Consider the following 20,072-nt stretch of genomic DNA (forward strand, 5'->3'; position numbering starts at 1 on the left):
AGAAGTTGAAATCCTCTTATTTAATTTGGATTTATCCTTTTCATTTTTGATTTCACATTTTTTCACTTTTTTTGTACATGCAACATGCACTATAGAATTGAACAGCATGGGGGAAAGGATAAGTCCATGTATCCACAGATTGTAAGATCTAGTCAAGACTTTGCTGTGTTTATGACAATGCCCTTTGTATTATATTAAGACAGTCTTATGTATGATATATAAAAAGAAGTTAATTGAATTGCTCTGTGTGTCTTTATTGGTCTCCATTTACATTAGCGACTCTCCGAGACGGATTTTTCACTGCTAAAGAAATACATTATCCGCCAAAATACATTATCGCACAGTGCTTTTGTTACAGTCAACATACAGAGACTACATAAATAAAGTTAACGCTAAAAAAAAATGGGCAATATGTAAAATCCTATCAACATCCAGCATTTTATAAAAGTAGGGAGGCCTTCTTTGGACGCTCCGGCTCGTTGGTCTAGGGGTATGATTCTCGCTTCGGGTGCGAGAGGTCCCGGGTTCAAATCCCGGACGAGCCCGTTATCTTTTACACACCGGACAAATGCTGTAAAAAGCTGTCGAACTGAAACTAACAATTTCCACCGTGAACACGTAACGTAAGTACGATGTAATTTCAGTAGAAACAATGAAAACTGTCACACATGGCAGGGTATATGTCATGCGGTTCTTGTGATATTTTCACGTGCTGATTATCGTTAGTTTGCTTGAATATTTGTGCTTATATCAAACGCCTTTGGTCATCTGCACTTAACATTAATTACAGTGCGCAATAAAATTAAGGGCTCGTCCGGGATTTGAACCCGGGACCTCTCGCACCCTAAGCGAGAATCATACCCCTAGACCAACGAGCCATGTGAAGAAAAGAAAATTTGTTTTGTAATTTGTATGAACAAAGAAGAGACTGACACTCGTGTTTTTTTTATATTTGTATGTTTTCATTAATGTTGGAAACAGGCATTTTCGACACAGAAATGACTGTAATGATGACACAGCTGGCCGAGTAGCTAACACCGACGGGAAGAATGGGTAAGAGGAAGTGATGGTGATCCACAGCTAATAGCTGCTAATGGATTTAATGCTACTTTCTAGATTACCTAGCTAAAACATCTGTTTTCGCTCCACATGCCAGTCACTGTTACATCCAAAACGGATCATTGCACGGTAGTTAGCGTACATCACCTTTACACAGTGACAATCAAACTCGTCGTCCTTCCCTTTACGCTAGCTAGCTGGCTCCTGTCTTGTAGTAGGTTGGCCAGCGGATGGCAGCACTGCAATTTGAAGCGTTGCAGTCATTACAGTCAAGGGTGAAGAAGAAAAATGGTTTGCTGTCTTTTAATTGGTCGATAGAAACGCCCTGCAACACGAGCAGCCAATAGTTGAACCTCATATTTTTGCTACGTCCAATCAGGTGCCTTGTGGACGGGACATCGTCCTGCAAAACGACAAACTCCAAATTCAACCGTTTGTGATTGTGATCGTGAATCCTGTACGAAGTGTTCAATAACTTTATGGAAACGCCTCTCGGACAGTATTTGAGGTCCTGTAAAAGTTGTCTGTTAGCCGTAGAAATCACCTGCGTCCACACGACTCTCTAAGCGAAAGCGCTGAAGCTAGCAGATGATAATCGTCAGCTGAGTTAGCTTAGCTAACTACTTAGCTTTAAGCATGCCGAATTTTTGCGCGGCCCCAAACTGTACACGGAAGAGCACACAGTCAGATTTGGCGTTTTTTCGGTTTCCAAGGGACCCAGACAGGTAAGGCATTACTTCTGACATTTTCCACGTTGACAAACATTCATGTAACTACCGGTAACCTTTAAAGAGAATAATAATTGTATAACTCGAAGTTAACGGTAAAAGCTGTGCTAACTCATAGACGTCAGTGACTTCTGTTGTTTATGTTGCAAGCTAATTTTTAAACTGTGGCAGAGTCAGTTTAGGGCTACTGGGCAGGTAACTCAGACCCTTGAATAACATTAGGCAACAACATAAAGATCACTTATCACTGCTAAATAATGTAGTCTCAGCTAATGTCACAGCTATGAAACAATACAGTCACTTTCATATTTGAATATTAAACATATGCAAGATTATTATTGTACCAGCAATAAATTACATACCCACATTCTCAGCTGTGACAAGAGCTTTTTTCACCTCAATGAGACATGCTGTCCACAGTGGTGAGTAGCTTCAGCACCATACTCAGCTGCTGTCTGACTCAGAAAGTTCAGTATGCAGGCTGTAATAAAAGTGTCAACAGATACTGTCTTCCTGTTTTTCCAATGTTGCATAAAGCTGGTATGTGTGTGTCATTTTCAGATGTCGCATCTGGGTAGAGAACTGCCGCAGAGCAGACCTAGAAGCAAAAACATCAGACCAGTTGAACAAGCACTACAGATTATGTGCCAAACACTTTGACCCAGCCATGGTGTGCAAAACAGTGAGTATCTCACACAGGTTTAACATGCCTGACTGTAAGTTTCCACTTATTTCCCCAAAAATGTCTTACCTGAGTTTATTGCTTTTCAGAGCCCTTATAGGACTGTATTGAAGGATACAGCCATTCCAACCATATTTGATCTGACCAGCCATCTAAGAAATCCCCATACCAGACATCGCAAGCGGATTAAAGAACTTGTAAGAAAAATGTTTATAAGCTCTGCTGTTTTAAATGCACCTCTTAAAGGGTAACTTCAGTATTTTCCAACCTGGACCTAATTTTCCGATGTGTTTGTGTGTAAGTGACAAATGGGAACAACACTTTATGAAATTGGTCCATTATTGAGTGAGACAAGCATGGCTGCAATGTAATCCCTGCAAGCAACTGAACACCATCAAATTATGTCCAATAAGAGTGCTTGTTTTTGCCACTGACAGGCTCAAATAGTTATTATAAATGTCTGACAACTTATGGAAGAGATCCCTACAGAGATTGTCTGTAGATCCTTTTTGTTTAACCAGAAAAAGACCATAATAGCCATTGACAGAAACATCAGACTCCATTCAAATAAACAGTAATTTTAGCCTGTAGAGAAAGCACATTTTCATATCTAACTGGGTAAATAAAGGGTTTATTTCAACCAATCCAGAGTTAGTGTTGTTGGAACAGTGGAGAGATGAATCAAGACAGCTTTTGGGAGTTTTATTTTGCTTCTGTTGACTTTAAATGAAGTGTGTTTTACAATGATAAAATTACATATTTTTCAAATGAAGTCTGGTGGGTTTGATGACAATCCAACAATCACAAACTCTGTTTTAGTTGAAATAAACCCTTAATTCACTCAGATAGATGTGAAAATATGCTGGCTTTACACACACTTAATCTACTTTCTATTTAAACGGAGTCTGTTGTGTTTGGTGATAACGAATTTGGGTCTGTTTCTGTTTAAACTAAATCTTACTCTTTAACAAAGAGGCCGACTTCTGTAGGGATCCTTTCAGAAGACTTAGAATAACAATCTGAGCCTTTCAGTAGCAAAAACAAGCAATTTTATTATTTGGAAATTGATAGTACTCTATTGCCTGCAGGACTTTCATTGCAGCTGATTTCAGGTAATAAGGTCCAGGTTCTAAAATACCTAAGTTACCCTTTAAGCTTGATAGTTTAAACATCTGTTGTCAGATTTTTGTAAATTAACTTAATCTTTTCATTTCAGACTGAAGAAGATATAAGGAAGATGAAAGAAAGGAGATGTAAGTTTATAGATATTTATGGTCATAAATTTAAATAATTGCATGTTAATTTTATTTAGTATAACTGAAAATGATCACTGTTCCTTTTTTGTCTGTCTCTCTCTCTCCCCAGTGGCGTCCTCTATTGAGCAACTTGCCTCCAAAAAAGATGTAGCAGCCGAGGATAGCACGAGCGCCAATGACAATGAACCTCAGCTGTCCACAGAGGAGAAGGAGTTCCGTGAATACTTGCGGTCCTTGTTTGAGGTCGTGGTCATGTTAGGAAAACAGAGTATCCCATTAGTGGCTGGCAAAGCATCTGAAGCTGAGCACGTGTCCAGCAACTTCCAGGCCCTTCTAGATTACCGCATGAATGCTGGTGACGAAGCTCTGAAGAAGCGGTTTCGGGCGACAGCTGTGAACACAGAATACCTCTCTGCGACCCAGCAGAGCCAGCTGTTGGATGTCTGTGAGAACACAGTGAGAGAGGAGATGCTAATGGAGGTGAGAGAGAGTCGCTTCTTCTCTCTAGTCACAGGTGACCTTGTTGAATTTGCCAACGAGAAACACCTGCCTCTATTTTTACGCTTTGTGAATCAGCACAACGTCCTTCGAGAGGAGTTTTTGGACTTCATGTCGTTTGATGGTGATGAGTCTGCGCTGGCAGAGAGGCTGGAGGCCCAGCTGACTGATCGTTGGGGACTCAGCATGGAGGACTGCCGTGGTCAGGGCCACAAGGCCACTGGGACATCCACCACCAAGATGAAAGCTGTGGCAGTATTGCTGATGGAGAAGTATCCCCTGGCATTGCACATGCCTTGCTCTCATATGGCACTGAACATCCACCTGGCCAGCAGCCTGCCTTTTCCCAATGTCCAGGTCGTCATGGAGACTCTGAGGAGGATTGGGGCTTTCTTTAGAACCCCGTTTACTCAGGATGAGCTAGAGAAAGCTATCGCTACTCACTACCAGAAAAATGAAGAGAAAGCAGCTACACTGAAACAAGCCTGCGGCCCTGGATGGACAGAGCAGCACAATGTCTTTGATGTGCTGTTAGATATGTTGCCACCCCTGCTGCTGTGCATGGACAATGTTCGGGACAATGACGATGGAAAGTTTACAGATGCTGTCACAACGGATGCATATGCAGTCACAGAAACTCTGTCTGACTTTGAGATCATCGTCACCATCGTCATCTTAAAGAATGTTCTCACATTCACTAGAGCCTTCGGGAGGAATCTCCAAGGAGAAACACTTGACGTGTTTTTTGCAGCCAACAGTCTAACTGCTGTCCTGCATTCCCTAAACGAGGTCAATGACAACATTGATGTTTACCATGAATTCTGGTACGAGGAGGCTGTGAGTCTGGCCAATGTAATGGAGATTCCCGTGAAGGTGCCGAGGCTGTTCCTCCGGAAACAGCGTGCGGCCGATGTAGGTGAAATCCAAGCAGAGGCGTATTTTAAGGAGTACGTCACTGTCGCTGTTATTACCGGCATCATGCAGGAGGTGGAGGACATGTTCTCTGAGACCAACCTCAAAGCTCTCAAGTGCCTGTCACTGGTCCCAGCTGTCATGGGCCAAATGAAATTCAACACCACCGAGGAGAACTACGCAGACGTTTACCGCAACGACCTCCCCAACCCGGAAACCCTTCCTGCGGAGCTCCACTGCTGGAGAATCAAGTGGAAGCACAGGGGAAAAGAAGTGCGCCTGCCCACCACCATTCACGAAACCCTTCAGCTGCCAGACGTCAAGTTCTTTCCCAACGTGAACTCCTTCCTCAAGGTGCTGTCCACCTTGCCAGTGCTGAAACTAGAGGACAACAAAAGCAACACAGCGAGTGAACGGCTGCAAGCTTATCTGGACAGCATGCCGGCTAAGCAGTGGAACAAAAGTCTTGCAATGCTTAACATTAACACTCATGTCAAACATGACTTGGATGTCATGGTAGACAAATATTGCAGACTGTATCCAGAGGACGATCCTGAAGCTGAGGCCGAGGCTGAGGAAGTGGCTGAGGCTGAGGAAGTGGCTGAGGCTGAGGAAGTGGCTGAGGCTGAGGAAGTGGCTAAGGAAGATGTTGCGAAGAAATGAAGCAACACAGACACTGAGCCTGCTTTGCTCCTCTGGGACAAAATGACTGAAACACTTGTCAGTCAAATGCATCCTCTTGTGGTTGCTAATCTGTGTGTCTGTTGGTGTAAGTACACCTTTATACAAGTACTAATGCTTTTAATGCAGATATTAATGGATTTGTCGTCAACCCCTGAGTTTGCCCAGAAAAATGAAATGACCGTTGTTCTTATTTTATGTGGTAAAAAATAATGCATTGCAGCTTAATCTCACATTATAAATGAGCAAATCTGGCATGAAGGAAATATTAAAATAAATGAACAACACCTCATGGACACTCAACAAAATGCCCAGAGATGTGAGGCCGTGTTAATAACACGATCTGTAAATAGCTCTGATACTTTGTCAGTTTGTTTTATTATTAAACTTTCTTCCTTTTTTTTACTCGTCACATTCACATTCGGCTCATTTACTGATCCCTTTTCTTTCCTGTGTGCTTTTTATGCACATGATGGAGGCAAGTCTTGTGCACACTGATATCTTTCACTGACTATGAAGTAGGGAGAGCACAAGAGGGAGCAGTTACACCAATATCAGAAGTATCCCTGGATCCATGCTCAATAGGAAGACATTTTCATAAACTAGAAGCTTACACTGCTAGTGTGACCTATTTTGGATTGTTATAAAGGCTCATATGTTGGAGGGTCACCTCTTTAAAGGGCACATATATACAGATGGAAAACAAAAGTAGGGAGCTGGACACAACTCTGGATGTAGCAGTATTTGTATGTTATTGTCATTATTTATGGCAAGATGGTTCTTTTTGCAGCCACATAAACGTGAACTTGTCATTTTTTACCTACTTTTACAGTGTTTTCAGTTTGATTTAATAAAAGGAATTTGTACAGAAAGCAAAATTGAGGCACTTTGAGTCAGCTTTGTGGCAAAAATATACTTGTGGCTTTATTTCAAATGTTACTTTCTTCAGTTGTGTGCATACTTATGGATGCATCTTTGAATGCAAACACCACATTGAAAACTTGTAAATGTTAAATGGGGACACAAAAAAGAAGAATAAATGTAAATATATGGCTCTTGCAATTTGATACATGGAAAAGTAAACCCCTCTCCAGCAGCATTATCGGCCATTTCCTCCACATGCAACAACAATAGGCTGCAGCCACATCCTCTCTAGTTCTAAGTTTTTCTGACATGGCAGCACAGGGGTTAACCATGTCTCCTCCCTCTCTGCATGGCCAGACGGTGACGAGCTCAGGTGATAGTTCACCGTGCAAACTCACAGTGCAGACCCCGGGCATCTCGTAAGCATCACACAAATGTGGGTGGGGTCGCTTTGATGCGCAACCAGACAGCAACGTGCACTCCACAGCAAAACCCCAAAGTCCATTTAAACTTCAGAACAAATAGCCTGCAGGAGGAGACAGTGGGAGGCGTGGGGACTTCTGCTTTCCTCAGTCTCCTGCAAAGCTCGGTGAGCGTAGAGAATTGCATAAAGCTTTAAGGAGCAATAACCCTGACTGGGCAGAAACTGAGAGGGCACAGGGGGAGAGGAGGAGCACTTCCAAGTCTTCAAGTCGTGAGTAAGACGTTTATTTACTCCTTTATCCCCAATCTAGAGTTTTTTTCTGCGCATATTTTGCCTCCTAGTATTTATCACCATGGCATGGCCGTGCATTACGCGTGCTTGCTGCATCAACCGCTTCTGGAGCGAGCTGGACAAAGCGGACATCGCGGTGCCTTTGGTTTTCACCAAATACTCGGATGTGGCCGACGTGCAGCATCTTCCCCATCACCCGCAGCCGAGGCAGAAGAGGGCCGGAGCCATTGCCATAGAAACCCAGCCCCATCTCGGCGAGCAGGAGGCTGGGAAGGCACCGCCCGCGACGGGTGCCGCAGCGGGCAAAGATGGCTCTACTGCGTCCGTCATGCGCCAAGACTTCAAGGCGTGGAGAGTGCGCCCCGAGCCCAGCTGCAAACCCAGAAACGAGTACCAACGCTCGGCGGCTCCGTTCAACACCGAGACTCAGTATCAGAAGGATTACAAGCCCTGGCCTATACCGAAGAAGCACGACCACCCCTGGATCCCCAAACCCAGCCCCACCGCCACCTCCTCCGCTGGGCCGGAGCGGAGCGGCAAGCTGGAGCACGCGGCCGCTGAAGTGGAGAGCGGCGTGGAGAAGAGCGAGATAGAGGAGAAAACACACGAGAAAGAGTCAAAGGAGGTGCCCAAGAAGAGTGTGAAGAGGGAAAAGTCAGCAGAGAGACAGACGGGTGAGAAGACGGAGGAGCAGGTGCCTGCAGATGTGAGCGTCGAGCAGAGGAAAGGCAGAGCAGCTGCAGACGCTCTCAACAGACAGATAAAGCAGGTGATGTCGACTTCCAGCAGCTACAGGTAAGTCTGCAAAGAGCGAGCCTTCATCATACACACTCATATCATGGGAGTTAATTTATTCTAAGCCCTCAGAAATAAAAGCCTTTTCCTTTCACTGTGGCTTCATGATGGTTTACAACTGAGGCATATTTAATTCTGACGCCAACAGTGCTGCATTCAGGTACCCCCCTGTTACACAACATTACCACATGTCAGCTAACCCACTATCCTCTGTGAGACACACTCCTCTGTCCAGAGATCATCAAGCACAATCTGGTGTTTCATGGTCTCTTGTTACCATCTCCAGCCATCCCCAAAGCAAACTGATATTGCCACAGATAAAGGTTGCATTATTGATTTGTTCCTCCCTAAGAGTACTACCAAATCAATGCAACGGCCCATGAATGAGTACAGCCAGTAAACTGGTCTGAATGTAATCATGTCTTAATGTGGTTTATGTGCACAGGCTTCCTCTGAATTGAATTACGGTTGCGTGATGCATGCAAGTTAACAAGACTCGCCGGCTTCAGTCTGCCCCACTGAAACATTTAAGTGAACACACACCAGTGTCTTCTTCTTTGGTTTTAGTTTGTTAAAGAGAACTCAAGTGAGCAATAAACTCAATGTGCAACTTATTGAAGAGCAGTTGTGATGTGCTCTGTGAGCAGTGATACAAATTGAATCTGATCAGGCCTACATAATTAATGACATGCTAGATTAATAATTGGCAGTTGTAGGTTCTCGAGGAAGAACACAGACCACACATGAAAAAACACTAGAGATGACCCCCGTTCTTCAGATGTTGACATGACATTTATGTTATGTGCTGATTACAACAGGCAAATAATGATAAGAATAATAATAACAATAATAAGCAATTCGTATGTATTTTAGTATAGCAGCAAGAATAATAAGAAATCTCTTTTCCTAACAGGGGAGACCAGGGTTGGTTGGTACACTGCTATTTTCTGGGCCTTTGAAGGTCACAGAAACAAAAAAAGTAGCACCAAAATGTCAAAAGCTTTTCTTTACCCACACTCATCTATCATGTTAAAACACTGGAAAGTCACTAACTTTTTTAGTGAGGGTAACATTTCGGTTTTATAGCATCAAAAATAAACAAAGTGGTCTGTGGACTAAATGTATTAAAAAACTGTGTTAGATAGAGATATTGGAAAAGTGTTACTTCCAGTTAAAAGATAAATCTGCTACATTTGAATATAAGATTTGAAAGCCTGGGATGAGTAACGGTAGCTGGCTTACAAAATTTCATCACTAAGTTAATCAGATCAAATATGAGCAGGTTTGGGTGGCACACATGCCAGCTCATTGTAAAGTTAATAGTTCTACCTCTGACTGTATTTTGAGAAATTAAAACCATTTTGAAAGATTAAAAACAATGTTTATATTGTTATATACATATTTTCTGGGGGGGGGGGCACAAATGCACAACTTGAAATAAACCAGGTACCAGCTAATGTTAGAAATTATTTGTGTGCATTAAAACTTGTTTAATTATAGCTGAGACCTTAATCTTTCATTTGCATCTGGTTAGAATATTCTAACATACTTTTTTAAAATCTTTATTTGATAGGGACGATGCAATTTAGCATAGATCCAGTCCAGAGTATGAGACTGTTGAGTTTATAGCTATTGCTAATTTTCAACTCGTGTCAGTACTTGGGCTTTTACATGTAGGCCTACACTGTTATCAAAATGTACAGCTTTAAACATAACAAAACCACACCATAAACATGGTAGGCACAATACAAAACATATACCACATACTACATTACACAGACCACAATACATACATCACAACATATACCACAATACATCTACTACAATACATGTACCACAATACACCAGTACACTTACACTATTACCCCTTAGAAGTGTGTGTGCACTTAGCTAAGAGTGGGTACAGCTTTGGTTTACTTTCAGCCAGCATTTCACCTTTGTTGTTTAATTTTGCCAGAGAAGAGCAGCAGAGAGTAAAAAGTGTGCCAACCAACCCCGGTCTCCCCTACAGTAGAGATTTTTTTTTACTCCTTATTATCCCTACCAGGAGTGTTTAAAGGTCCACGAGCCTTGATTTATCTTTTTAAAGAGTACACATTTCCTGTCTGTAAAACATGCTGCCATGTCAAGTCTTATTGAACTTAGTCAGTTGGGACTGAAGTTGCTATAAAGCATCGTAAAATGCATTGTTCATTTTCATCAATTCCAGTTACAGTAAACCTCCAGCTGAAACCATGTGTTGATCTGTCAATTAGCATGACCTAAAATTAATCAGTAACTATTCTGGTAATCGATTAATCGTGAACTTAACAGTCTCTGGTTCCAGCATATCCAATATGAGGGTTTGATGCTCTTCTTCCTCATGTTTAATTTGGGGAAATAACAGGCCCAAACCCAAACTTATTAGAATAACCGTAAATAAGTATATTATAAATAATTTGCAGCCATAAAAATCTCCCTGTTTGCTTTTTCCATTGTTCTCAGGACTGAGTTCAAGGCGTATAAGGATGTGAAGCCAGTGAAGCCCATTAAAGCTCCTTCCCAGTATAAACCCCCAGTGGAGGAGACCAGTCTGGAGACCAGCTACAGCGCCACATACAAGGGGGAGCAGGTGAAGGCTATCCCCACTGACAACAAGCTGTTGGAGCGCAGGAGGATACGCAGCCTGTACAGTGAGCCCAGCAAGGAGTCTGCCAAGGTGAGAGCACGTACTGGTGCCACCATGTACTATTAGTAGAGTTTCCTTTAAGTACAATGAATTACAGTCATGTCTAAAACTCTATTAGCTCTGCTGCTTTGTGATTTACAAACTTTGTCAGTTTTACTTTGTTTCGATTTGAGTTCTCACTCACTGGAAGAGCCACTGTGTAAATTATATTTTATTTTATAAGTCATCCAAGTCACACTGTGGCCCCATGGCAGGTGATTGGTTTTTATTAACAGTGGTGGAATTCAACAAAGTGCTTTTACTTAAATACTGATCTGAGATACTGTTACTTTACATGAGTGTTTTAATCTCATGCTGCGGTCTACTTCTGCTCCACCACACCTCAGATTTATGCACATAAACCATATGAAAATATACAGGTGCAGCTGAAATTATTAGGTAATGGATTAGAAAATGAATTGGCAACTATTGTGATAATCGTTTAAGTCATTTATCAAGCTTCTCGAATATGATGACTTGCGTTTTTTCATTTGAATTATTTTAATAATTCTGTTTTATTAAACTGATTTAGATTTTTCTGCATTGAGTACTTTTACCTTTAATGCTTAAATATATTTTCCTGAGTGTACTTACATACTTTTACTTTAGTAACATCTTCAATACAGGATTTTTACTAGAAACAGAGTATTTTAATAGTGTGGTATTAGTACTGTTACTTAAGGATCTGAATACTTCCTCCAAGACTGCTTATTAAACGCCAACAAAACTATTTCATATCACAATTTAACTCTTTGAAAGCTCTTATGCTGCTTTCAGATGCCTTTTGCAAATATTTAAACTTCTGAACTCTGAGCAAATTGGTGCAATTTCTTTCAAAACATGGGAAAAAGGGCAATGAGCAATTTGGTAAGATATGCTCCCCAAACTGCAAAAACAAATAAATTCAGAAAATTATTTTAAAAAAGCAAGGGATAAACTTTATTTATAATTAGCATTATTTTATATTTGAAACTATGTTACAGGATTATAATTTTCAAGCTATTTTTTCAGGAATTTCCTTGTTTACACACACACACATATATATATATATATATATATATATATGTTTTTTTTTTTTACTAATTTTCTTGTTTTTAATTTTCTCTTTTTACTAATTTTTGCCATCATTTCTTCTTTCATTGCTCATCGCCTTTTCCCCATGTTTTTGAAAGAAACCAAGCCAATTTGCTCAGGTTGTAAAGAGTTAAGAAAAATCTTGACACTTCAATTCTATAAATGTTTTGCCTTAAAGGTCATTAAATAGTCTTAAATTTGAATTTGTGTAGTCTTAATTGCCACGAACATAATTGCTTTAATCCACCTTTTATTTTTATAAATTATTCTTGTCAAAACAAGTCAAGCTCTTCTGGTTGAAAGTCCACATTTCTGATGTTACAAACCATTAAACCTAGGCTAATACTTTTTACTTTATAATTGCTCTTACCTTTAGGCTTTATGTAGATTAACCTAACTCATACTAATAACCACATTCTTATATAATAAAATAAGGTAGTAATTTGTCCAAAAATTACTCTTAAAGTTAATGAAAAAATATCTTTAAAACGTCTTAAAAAGCATTACATTTAAATGTCTGATACCAGTAGACATCCTGTTTGAAACATTTGAAATTGCAATAAGCATTTGTCATTGTTATAATATTCCACCATGCTTATAAATCAGCCAATACAATCTTTAAATAGGCAGTGTGTGTACATTTTAGCTTAGCAAACAGTAACTAGGTAACTGAAAATGTTACACACCAGTACAGAAAACACTTATTGCATCACTTGGATATGTTAATACCCCAATGCTGAATCATAGGAGCTAGTGACATCATCTCATATTAAAGTAGGCCTTCATCTAAAGATAACATAGGTTGGTATCTGCGTGCATGTTCTGGATAGTTCAGACAACAACTGGTTGATAATGTGTCTATAGTGGTGTGTTCATATGGCCGCTCCCTCTCTCATTCTTGTAGGACGTCTCAGAGACTGAGAGCAGCTCTGTTCTAAATCTGCTGTAGTCAGGTGTGTTCTCTGCTTCTTCTAGAAGGCATGGAGGCTGACCTCAAATTGATCAGACGCAAACGTGCATACTGTACACACACGCACACACACACATACACACAGTATGTGCCTTGGCCAGTGCGAGCCACAGTCACATGTGTCACCCGGCTGCCAGATGCAACCCTGCAAAAACGTATCAGCCACATCTTCACTGTATGCCCACCCCTCAGCCTGCACCACCCACCACCTTTTCTGCAGCTTAATAGTTTCAAAAACTGATCCTGCAAAATTCTGTGGGTTTTTGCAAGAGGGTGGAGTCATGATAAATGGAAGAAACAAAGAAGCTTAAGTGATATTTACAAGTAACAGCTAAGAGAAGGATTTATTGCATCAGTGGAGACCAACAAGACAAAAACCTCTTGACATGATTAGTGTGCATTTAAACAGATCTTCGCTGTTTAGGGCTCTATTTTGGTGACAAATGGTGCAACTTTAATCAGGCAAAATGATATTTGGATCATAACTTCTCAGATGTCTGCACACAATTGGCTCGCCATGAATTTTACTGCATACAAGTGGGATGAGAGGCACAGCGGGGTGTGTGTGTTTCAATGCCAGTGGCAATCGAGCGTTGGTAACACTTGTTTGCAGTTGATGCTTTTGGCTTTTGATTTGAGTAGTAGCAGTTTGCAGCTCAGTATGACGCAGGCTGGAAGATCTAATTTTATTCTTCAAGGTCCACAGCATCAAGAATATACTGATAATAATCCTAATTCCACCTTGATCGACAGGTTTGTGGCAACAAAATGTACAGAAAGTATTTCCACGCCCTACGCACCACAACCTCTATTCACAGAAATAGAGCCCTTCATCTTTACTGTCAGAAACAGCCTCTTAACAAACATTTGTCATCTCTTACAATATATAAGCTTATAAGGTTTATTTGTTCAGCAAAAGTTGAGCATGTTTGCAACTTTTTTGCTGTACACCAACTCATTTATACAGATTGAACGCCTGGGAGCTTATCCATCAGCGTTTTATCGTTGTGGCAACTCCACAAGAGCAGAGACAGGCTCAGTGCCTTGCTTAAGTTTCCCAGTTGGTATGGGACTTTGAACCAGCGACCCTCCAGTCACACGCCTGCTTCTTAAACATCTAGGTTTTTTCCACAACTATTAATAGTTGAATGATACCAAATATATTTCATTCTCTAAGATGATAGACTAACATCATATACTAACATAAACCATTAACTTTGTATGTTATGGTTTCTTTAAAATTTGATGGAAAACTGCACGAACCACTGTTCTATAAAAGGAAAGGCACAAATACACCTTTTGTGCTGTGTTTCTTTTTCTTTTGTCTTCATTGCACTAACCACATAATGCAAATATCACCTATATCGTATGGTGTCATTTGCCTGTCATTATGTTAAGTAACAGGATGAAAAAGGTACGTATTGCATGCTAACATAGGACTTAGACATGAATTAAGCAAGTGTGGTTGAGAGGAATTGTTTGATGTTTTTGGAAATATGCCTGTTTTCTTTCTTGCAGAGAGTTCGATGAGAAGATCGATTCCACTCTCATATCTGTTGCTAAATGTTACTCAGCAGCCAGCAGCTGCTTATATCTTAGCACAAAGACTGGAAACCAGCAAGTCACTGCTCCCAGGCCGAGGAGTATTGCAGCACATAAAGGCCCTAACGCAGCAAGGCCGACAGTTGCCGCTGGTTAATGTTGTGACGTTGGTGAGCTTCTGTCACCCTAGTTTTTGGGGTGTGTCCCTGCACAGTTGGCACTAGTTGGCCCTCTTTGGCCCTCTTTGGCCCTCATTGGCCCTCGTTGGCTTTTTCTTGGCCGATTCAGCATGTTGAATCAGCGTCTGAGACAGTGGAGCCCGTTAATGAATCAAATCACTCTAATTGGCTGTTCAGCTCAGTGCTTGAGAAGAGAAATGGAAGTGAGAAAAGCAAACAAACGGCGTAAGTCAAGAGGGTGTGAGGTCATAACAAACTTGTTATATTAGTTAACTGATATGATATAACAGATACGTTTGTAATTGTGTTATTATTCGCTACTGCACAGTAAATATCCTTTGTTTGTTCAACAAAGGGTTTTGTTGCTATTGTGCTTAGAAGCTAGCAACTAGCATTTCCAATCTGTCCAGCTGGTTTTCTGATTTCCCTTCTTGATTGACATACAGACTACAACCGCCTGCTGATATGGCGAGTTATTTTGTCTCACACAGGCACAGAACGTATGTGCTAGTTGGCCATTGACTGTAGTCTTTATGGTGTGTTCAAGTGCAAGTTTTTCGCTTAGACACAGGTGACATGAGGCAACACAACTGTCAGCCACTAGTTCTTGAATGTTGGTCTGATGTGTCTGGGCCTTACGCCTTGTTTCCACTTACGTATGTGTACGAAGACGAGGCAACCAGAAGTCCATTCATTTCTATGGGAATCTCCATGATATCCGATGTGCCTGCGAAACTCCGCCCCTCCATAATTTTTTCAGTCCAGAATTTGGCGCAAGTAGTCTACATTAAAAAAATTCAACTTTTGCGGTGGATTTCGGAGAGACTGTATGAGACTGTGTGCTAGCTTAGCTAACAGGCTGCTAACTAGCCAACAGGCTATTTTCTTCAATTCAGTTGCCCATACTGATCGTTAAGTGAGTTTGTATGATTAAAAAGAACTTGTTTATCTAGTTTCTAGAATCGGAGTCATGTTACCCTGTTAAAATATGGTTCTACATTATATGCAGTCAGATTGTCATTATGACTCCTTCAGCCATTCACACGTCTTTTTAATTAAATATTTCACAAAACATTCCACGTACCTGGCAGGTCCTGTTTCTGCCCCGGTATTTTTCCAAGCACATATATTCCGAACTACTGGATGGTGAAAAATGGACAAAATTAGCCTCTCACCCATGGCTACAGGAAGTTTCTATCAGGTTTCTATCCATTTGAAAAGAAATGCACTTCGTTGGGTTGGACACTAAAGGCATCATCCGTATGTTGACGGATCTACGGACACCAGTCACAAACATAAGCGTAAACGAGGCGTTAGCCCCTTGATTCATCTCTACAAACAGATAACTGCATATGTTTACAGAATCTGTACACAATGGGAGAAGATTTTGGTATCAGACCTGTTCTGCTTTCCATCTGTAAAATGTTTGTAGTCCAAGTAGTACTGTCCAATCATGTTTGAGTGTTAGGTAAACAATCTACGTGGAGAACAAAAGATTGGAACGCAGTGGCTGAAATGCTACCTCAGAACCCGTTGTCTAAAGATCTAAAGATGATTTTACTTTTTATTAGCTTTTTAGATTTATTTATCCACATTTATATGCAGTTATCTGTTTATAGAGGTTAGCCAAAATGACTAACGCACGCAAGAGGAAGTTTTGGCCTGGATATCCACTGGCTACACTGGATCTCCTGAAATGTTGGCTATATACCCCAGAGGCTTATCGTCTTCAGACTGATAGCCGATAGATTCCAAGATCGTTTATTTTTGCTAAGCCAAGCTAAGCTAATTGACTGCTCACTGTAACTTCATATTTAATGGACAGACATGAGAATAAAATTAATCTTCTCGTCTAAGTCTTTGCAAGGAAGTAAATAAGTGCATTTACCATAAATATCAAACTATTGCTTCAACCTCAGTTTAAGTTTATTTAACTGTTGATGTATTTAATCTCAGTGTTCTCACCTCTCTTCTCTTTCAGGTGGATAAACCAGTGTCTCGCTCCAAACCAAAAAAGACACCAGCAACAACAACAGCGAAGATGGTGAAAAAATCAAAAGAGAAGCAGATTGCTAGTTCCCAGTCGACCAAGAAGAAATCGTCTCCGGTCGCCCCAGAACCCAAACCAGAGGGAGTCGTCACAAAGAAGAGCAAAGAGATCAGCAATAGACTGGCCGAAGCGAAGCAGTAAAAGTAGTTCATCTCTACACTTTTGTGTGGTGATCGAAGGCGACTTGACAAATTAGGCAACTTTCTTCCTTTTGGTTTATTGCCTTACCTGTTGTTTTTGCTGTCCTGTCATATATTGTTCACCTCTGAATGAGCACTGATGTTGAGCTTTTAGAATAATGCAAATAATTCCACTGTAAAATGTGTGTGTGAGAGTGTGTGTGTGTGTGTGTGTGTGTGTGTGTGTAAATGTGTGAAGGTGTGATTCCTTGTATTTTGGTGCACAGAACCGCTTTATATTATTGAGCACATTATTTGCACTTTGTTTATATGAGTTCAGTTTGACATCAAACTATCAAAAAGAGCCATCAGTACACATGGAGTATGTGTATAACAGGGCATTTCTACCTTTGAATGGATGACAGATCATCATTAAAATGATTGTAGAAAATGTCAAGGGGATACTTTTGTCTCTGAGACTGTATCACATAAGAGGTTTTGTGGACATGCAAAATCTGTTTTACGATTGCGTTTCCTGGTTACAGTGCCTCCGCTGTATGGTCCTGGTTTTCATTTCATTGTTCTGGATGATATCTGGTCTTATCAGTTTGGTTGCTAAGGAACCAAATGAACTGTAATATAATTGCTACAGCTTGCATGCAGGACCCTGTTTTTGGTTGAGTAGCGACATTTTAGCAGACTATATGTCACAGTCACATTTTAGCTTGTAAATTGAGCCATTAACAATAAATGTATAGGGGCAAGACCTTTTCAAATATAATGCATGTGTAGTATTAGACTCTGGTCACACCGAAAAACTAAACACTAAATAAAATCATAGTCTAGTGGCGGTTAGAGCTATAAACTTAATACACCAGCAATATGGTTTCACACACAAACATATTTCTTGCAATCTAAATAGAGATCCACTTCTTCAATTTAATGGGAATACTGCAGTTTTTATGATGACTCAGTATTTTGTGACAGTGTACTTCATCCTCTCCTCCGAGCTGTGATGCCGTAATTGTGCTAAATAAGAAAAAAAATATGCATATAGGCCTGAAAAAGGAGAACCCTTTGTATTTACTCAATAAATGTCACTCTGGAAGCAAATAAGAGACATAATATATATTTATATTTTGACAGCCACTGAATACTTAACATTGAACTTAAAAAAAACACTGAATTAATAGCATTGAAATATTCTAATTTGAAAAGCATGGATCTAAATGTATTTGTTCTGACTTTACCTCTTTAAAATTACAATATGAAATTTCTTGAACTGCAATTTCAATTTAAAATAAAAAATAAAAAAATAGATTCAGGTTGCTCAAATTTGATCGGTCAATCAGGTCTAAAAATTCAGGTTGACAAAATTCAAATAGTTACATCTCGGATGCCATTCAGATTAAGCTTTTGAAATTGCCTATCAATAAATTTATTGTTGTGTCAAAGAGGTGAATTCTGAACAAATATATTTGGATATATGGTTTTCAAAGTAAAATGTTCAAAAGCCATGGATTTAATGTTTAAATGTTAATGTGAAGTATTCAGTGGTTGTTAAAATTCAAATTCATGTCTCGTCTTTGCCTCTGTATCACTCTGAATGGGCTGATCTCTCCAGGTGTTGAAGGACAAGGAATGGGCCAGGACTTGAAGTTCAGCTCTTTAAAAATGCTGCTGTCAGAAAATGCGCAAAATCACATCAATTCATCGTGAGCGTGACACGGGGTGTTTTTTTTTCCTAAAACCCTCAGCGGCTGACGTGGCTGCAGTGTGTGAGAGCCCAGTCGAGCACTACCCACCGTGAGTCTGCTTCCAGTTTTAGCTTCTGTGTGTGTGTGCGAGTGTGAGTGAGAGAGGTTTTTGTGTATGACCTTTACAGCCTGCTGCCTGCTAGCATCAAGTCTGACCCTACCACTGGACGTGCTGCTATGCACAACACCCTGGTGCTATATCTCTCGTTGTATGTGCTGCCTGGTTTGGACTGCGTGTGGCGTCAGACCAGAGTGAAATGATGATATGATAACGTCATACCGCTGTAGACATGTTGTGATATTGTGCTTGTGCTCTCCGCTTGCTCTGAATGAACTCTGATTAAAATGATGATACAGAATCCTGCCTTGTGTCTTATTATATCCCTTGTGTTAGTATATAACTTATTCTACCTGCACATTACATAATAATAATAATACAATAATGATATTTGAGATATTTTTTTGTATTTGATGCAACAGATTTTGAACGCTCTAGTAATTAGGAGTAATATACAGTACAGGCCAAAAGTTTGGACACACCTTCTCATTCAATGCGTTTTCTTTATTTTCATGACTATTTACATTGTAGATTCTCACTGAAGGCATCAAAACTATGAATGAACACATGTGGAGTTATGTACTTAACAAAAAAAGGTGAAATAACTGAAAACATGTTTTATATTCTAGTTTCTTCAAAATAGCCACCCTTTGCTCTGATTACTGCTTTGCACACTCTTGGCATTCTCTCCATGAGCTTCAAGAGGTAGTCACCTGAAATGGTTTTCCAACAGTCTTGAAGGAGTTCCCAGAGGTGTTTAGCACTTGTTGGCCCCTTTGCCTTCACTCTGCGGTCCAGCTCACCCCAAACCATCTCGATTGGGTTCAGGTCCGGTGACTGTGGAGGCCAGGTCATCTGCCGCAGCACTCCATCACTCTCCTTCTTGGTCAAATAGCCCTTACACAGCCTGGAGGTGTGTTTGGGGTCATTGTCCTGTTAAAAAATAAATGATCGTCCAACTAAACGCAAACCGGATGGGATGGCATGTCGCTGCAGGATGCTGTGGTAGCCATGCTGGTTCAGTGTGCCTTCAATTTTGAATAAATCCCCAACAGTGTCACCAGCAAAACACCCCCACACCATCACACCTCCTCCTCCATGCTTCACAGTGGGAACCAGGCATGTGGAATCTATCCGTTCACCTTTTCTGCGTCTCACAAAGACACAGCGGTTGGAACCAAAGATCTCAAATTTGGACTCATCAGACCAAAGCACAGATTTCCACTGGTCTAATGTCCATTCCTTGTGTTTCTTGGCCCAAACAAATCTCTTCTGCTTGTTGCCTCTCCTTAGCAGTGGTTTCCTAGCAGCTATTTGACCATGAAGGCCTGATTGGCGCAGTCTCCTCTTAACAGTTGTTCTAGAGATGGGTCTGCTGCTAGAACTCTGTGTGGCATTCATCTGGTCTCTGATCTGAGCTGCTGTT

The 20,072-nt window shown here is 40.7% G+C and overlaps 2 protein-coding genes and 2 non-coding genes across 4 annotated transcripts; 3 read left to right on the top strand and 1 right to left on the bottom strand.

Moving 5' to 3' along the window:
* The first annotated feature begins 473 nt into the window (after window positions 1–473).
* trnap-cgg (transfer RNA proline (anticodon CGG)) lies at window positions 474–545 on the top strand. The gene has a single exon. It is a non-coding gene; the product is annotated as a tRNA-Pro (tRNA).
* A 261-nt stretch (window positions 546–806) lies between these two features.
* Window positions 807–878, bottom strand: trnap-agg (transfer RNA proline (anticodon AGG)). Its single transcript has one exon. It is a non-coding gene; the product is annotated as a tRNA-Pro (tRNA).
* Window positions 879–1,443: 565 nt separating this feature from the next.
* thap12b (THAP domain containing 12b) lies at window positions 1,444–6,694 on the top strand. Its single transcript, XM_033630526.2, has 5 exons — window positions 1,444–1,784; window positions 2,349–2,469; window positions 2,559–2,666; window positions 3,686–3,722; window positions 3,835–6,694. The coding sequence occupies exons 1-5, from the start codon at window positions 1,696–1,698 to the stop codon at window positions 5,796–5,798; spliced, it is 2,319 nt and encodes a 772-aa protein (XP_033486417.1). The 5' UTR covers window positions 1,444–1,695; the 3' UTR covers window positions 5,799–6,694.
* Window positions 6,695–7,046: 352 nt separating this feature from the next.
* On the top strand, window positions 7,047–18,947 carry map6b (microtubule-associated protein 6b). The gene is made up of 3 exons (XM_033630291.2): window positions 7,047–8,190; window positions 10,675–10,888; window positions 16,644–18,947. The coding sequence occupies exons 1-3, from the start codon at window positions 7,457–7,459 to the stop codon at window positions 16,851–16,853; spliced, it is 1,158 nt and encodes a 385-aa protein (XP_033486182.1). The 5' UTR covers window positions 7,047–7,456; the 3' UTR covers window positions 16,854–18,947.
* Window positions 18,948–20,072: the final 1,125 nt, after the last annotated feature.

This window comes from Epinephelus lanceolatus, chromosome 4 (genome assembly GCF_041903045.1).
Source record: "Epinephelus lanceolatus isolate andai-2023 chromosome 4, ASM4190304v1, whole genome shotgun sequence".
In the NCBI taxonomy this organism is placed as follows: Eukaryota; Metazoa; Chordata; class Actinopteri; order Perciformes; family Serranidae; genus Epinephelus; species Epinephelus lanceolatus.

Coding starts and splice junctions, on each gene's coding strand:
- thap12b (XM_033630526.2), top strand. CDS start 1,696: ATGCCGAATTTTTGCGCGGCCCCAAACTGTACACGGAAGAGCACACAG. Junction 1,785..2,348: donor TTTCCAAGGGACCCAGACAG/GTAAGGCATTAC, acceptor TGTCATTTTCAG/ATGTCGCATCTGGGTAGAGA. Junction 2,470..2,558: donor CAGCCATGGTGTGCAAAACA/GTGAGTATCTCA, acceptor ATTGCTTTTCAG/AGCCCTTATAGGACTGTATT.
- map6b (XM_033630291.2), top strand. CDS start 7,457: ATGGCATGGCCGTGCATTACGCGTGCTTGCTGCATCAACCGCTTCTGG. Junction 8,191..10,674: donor TCGACTTCCAGCAGCTACAG/GTAAGTCTGCAA, acceptor CATTGTTCTCAG/GACTGAGTTCAAGGCGTATA. Junction 10,889..16,643: donor CCAGCAAGGAGTCTGCCAAG/GTGAGAGCACGT, acceptor CTTCTCTTTCAG/GTGGATAAACCAGTGTCTCG.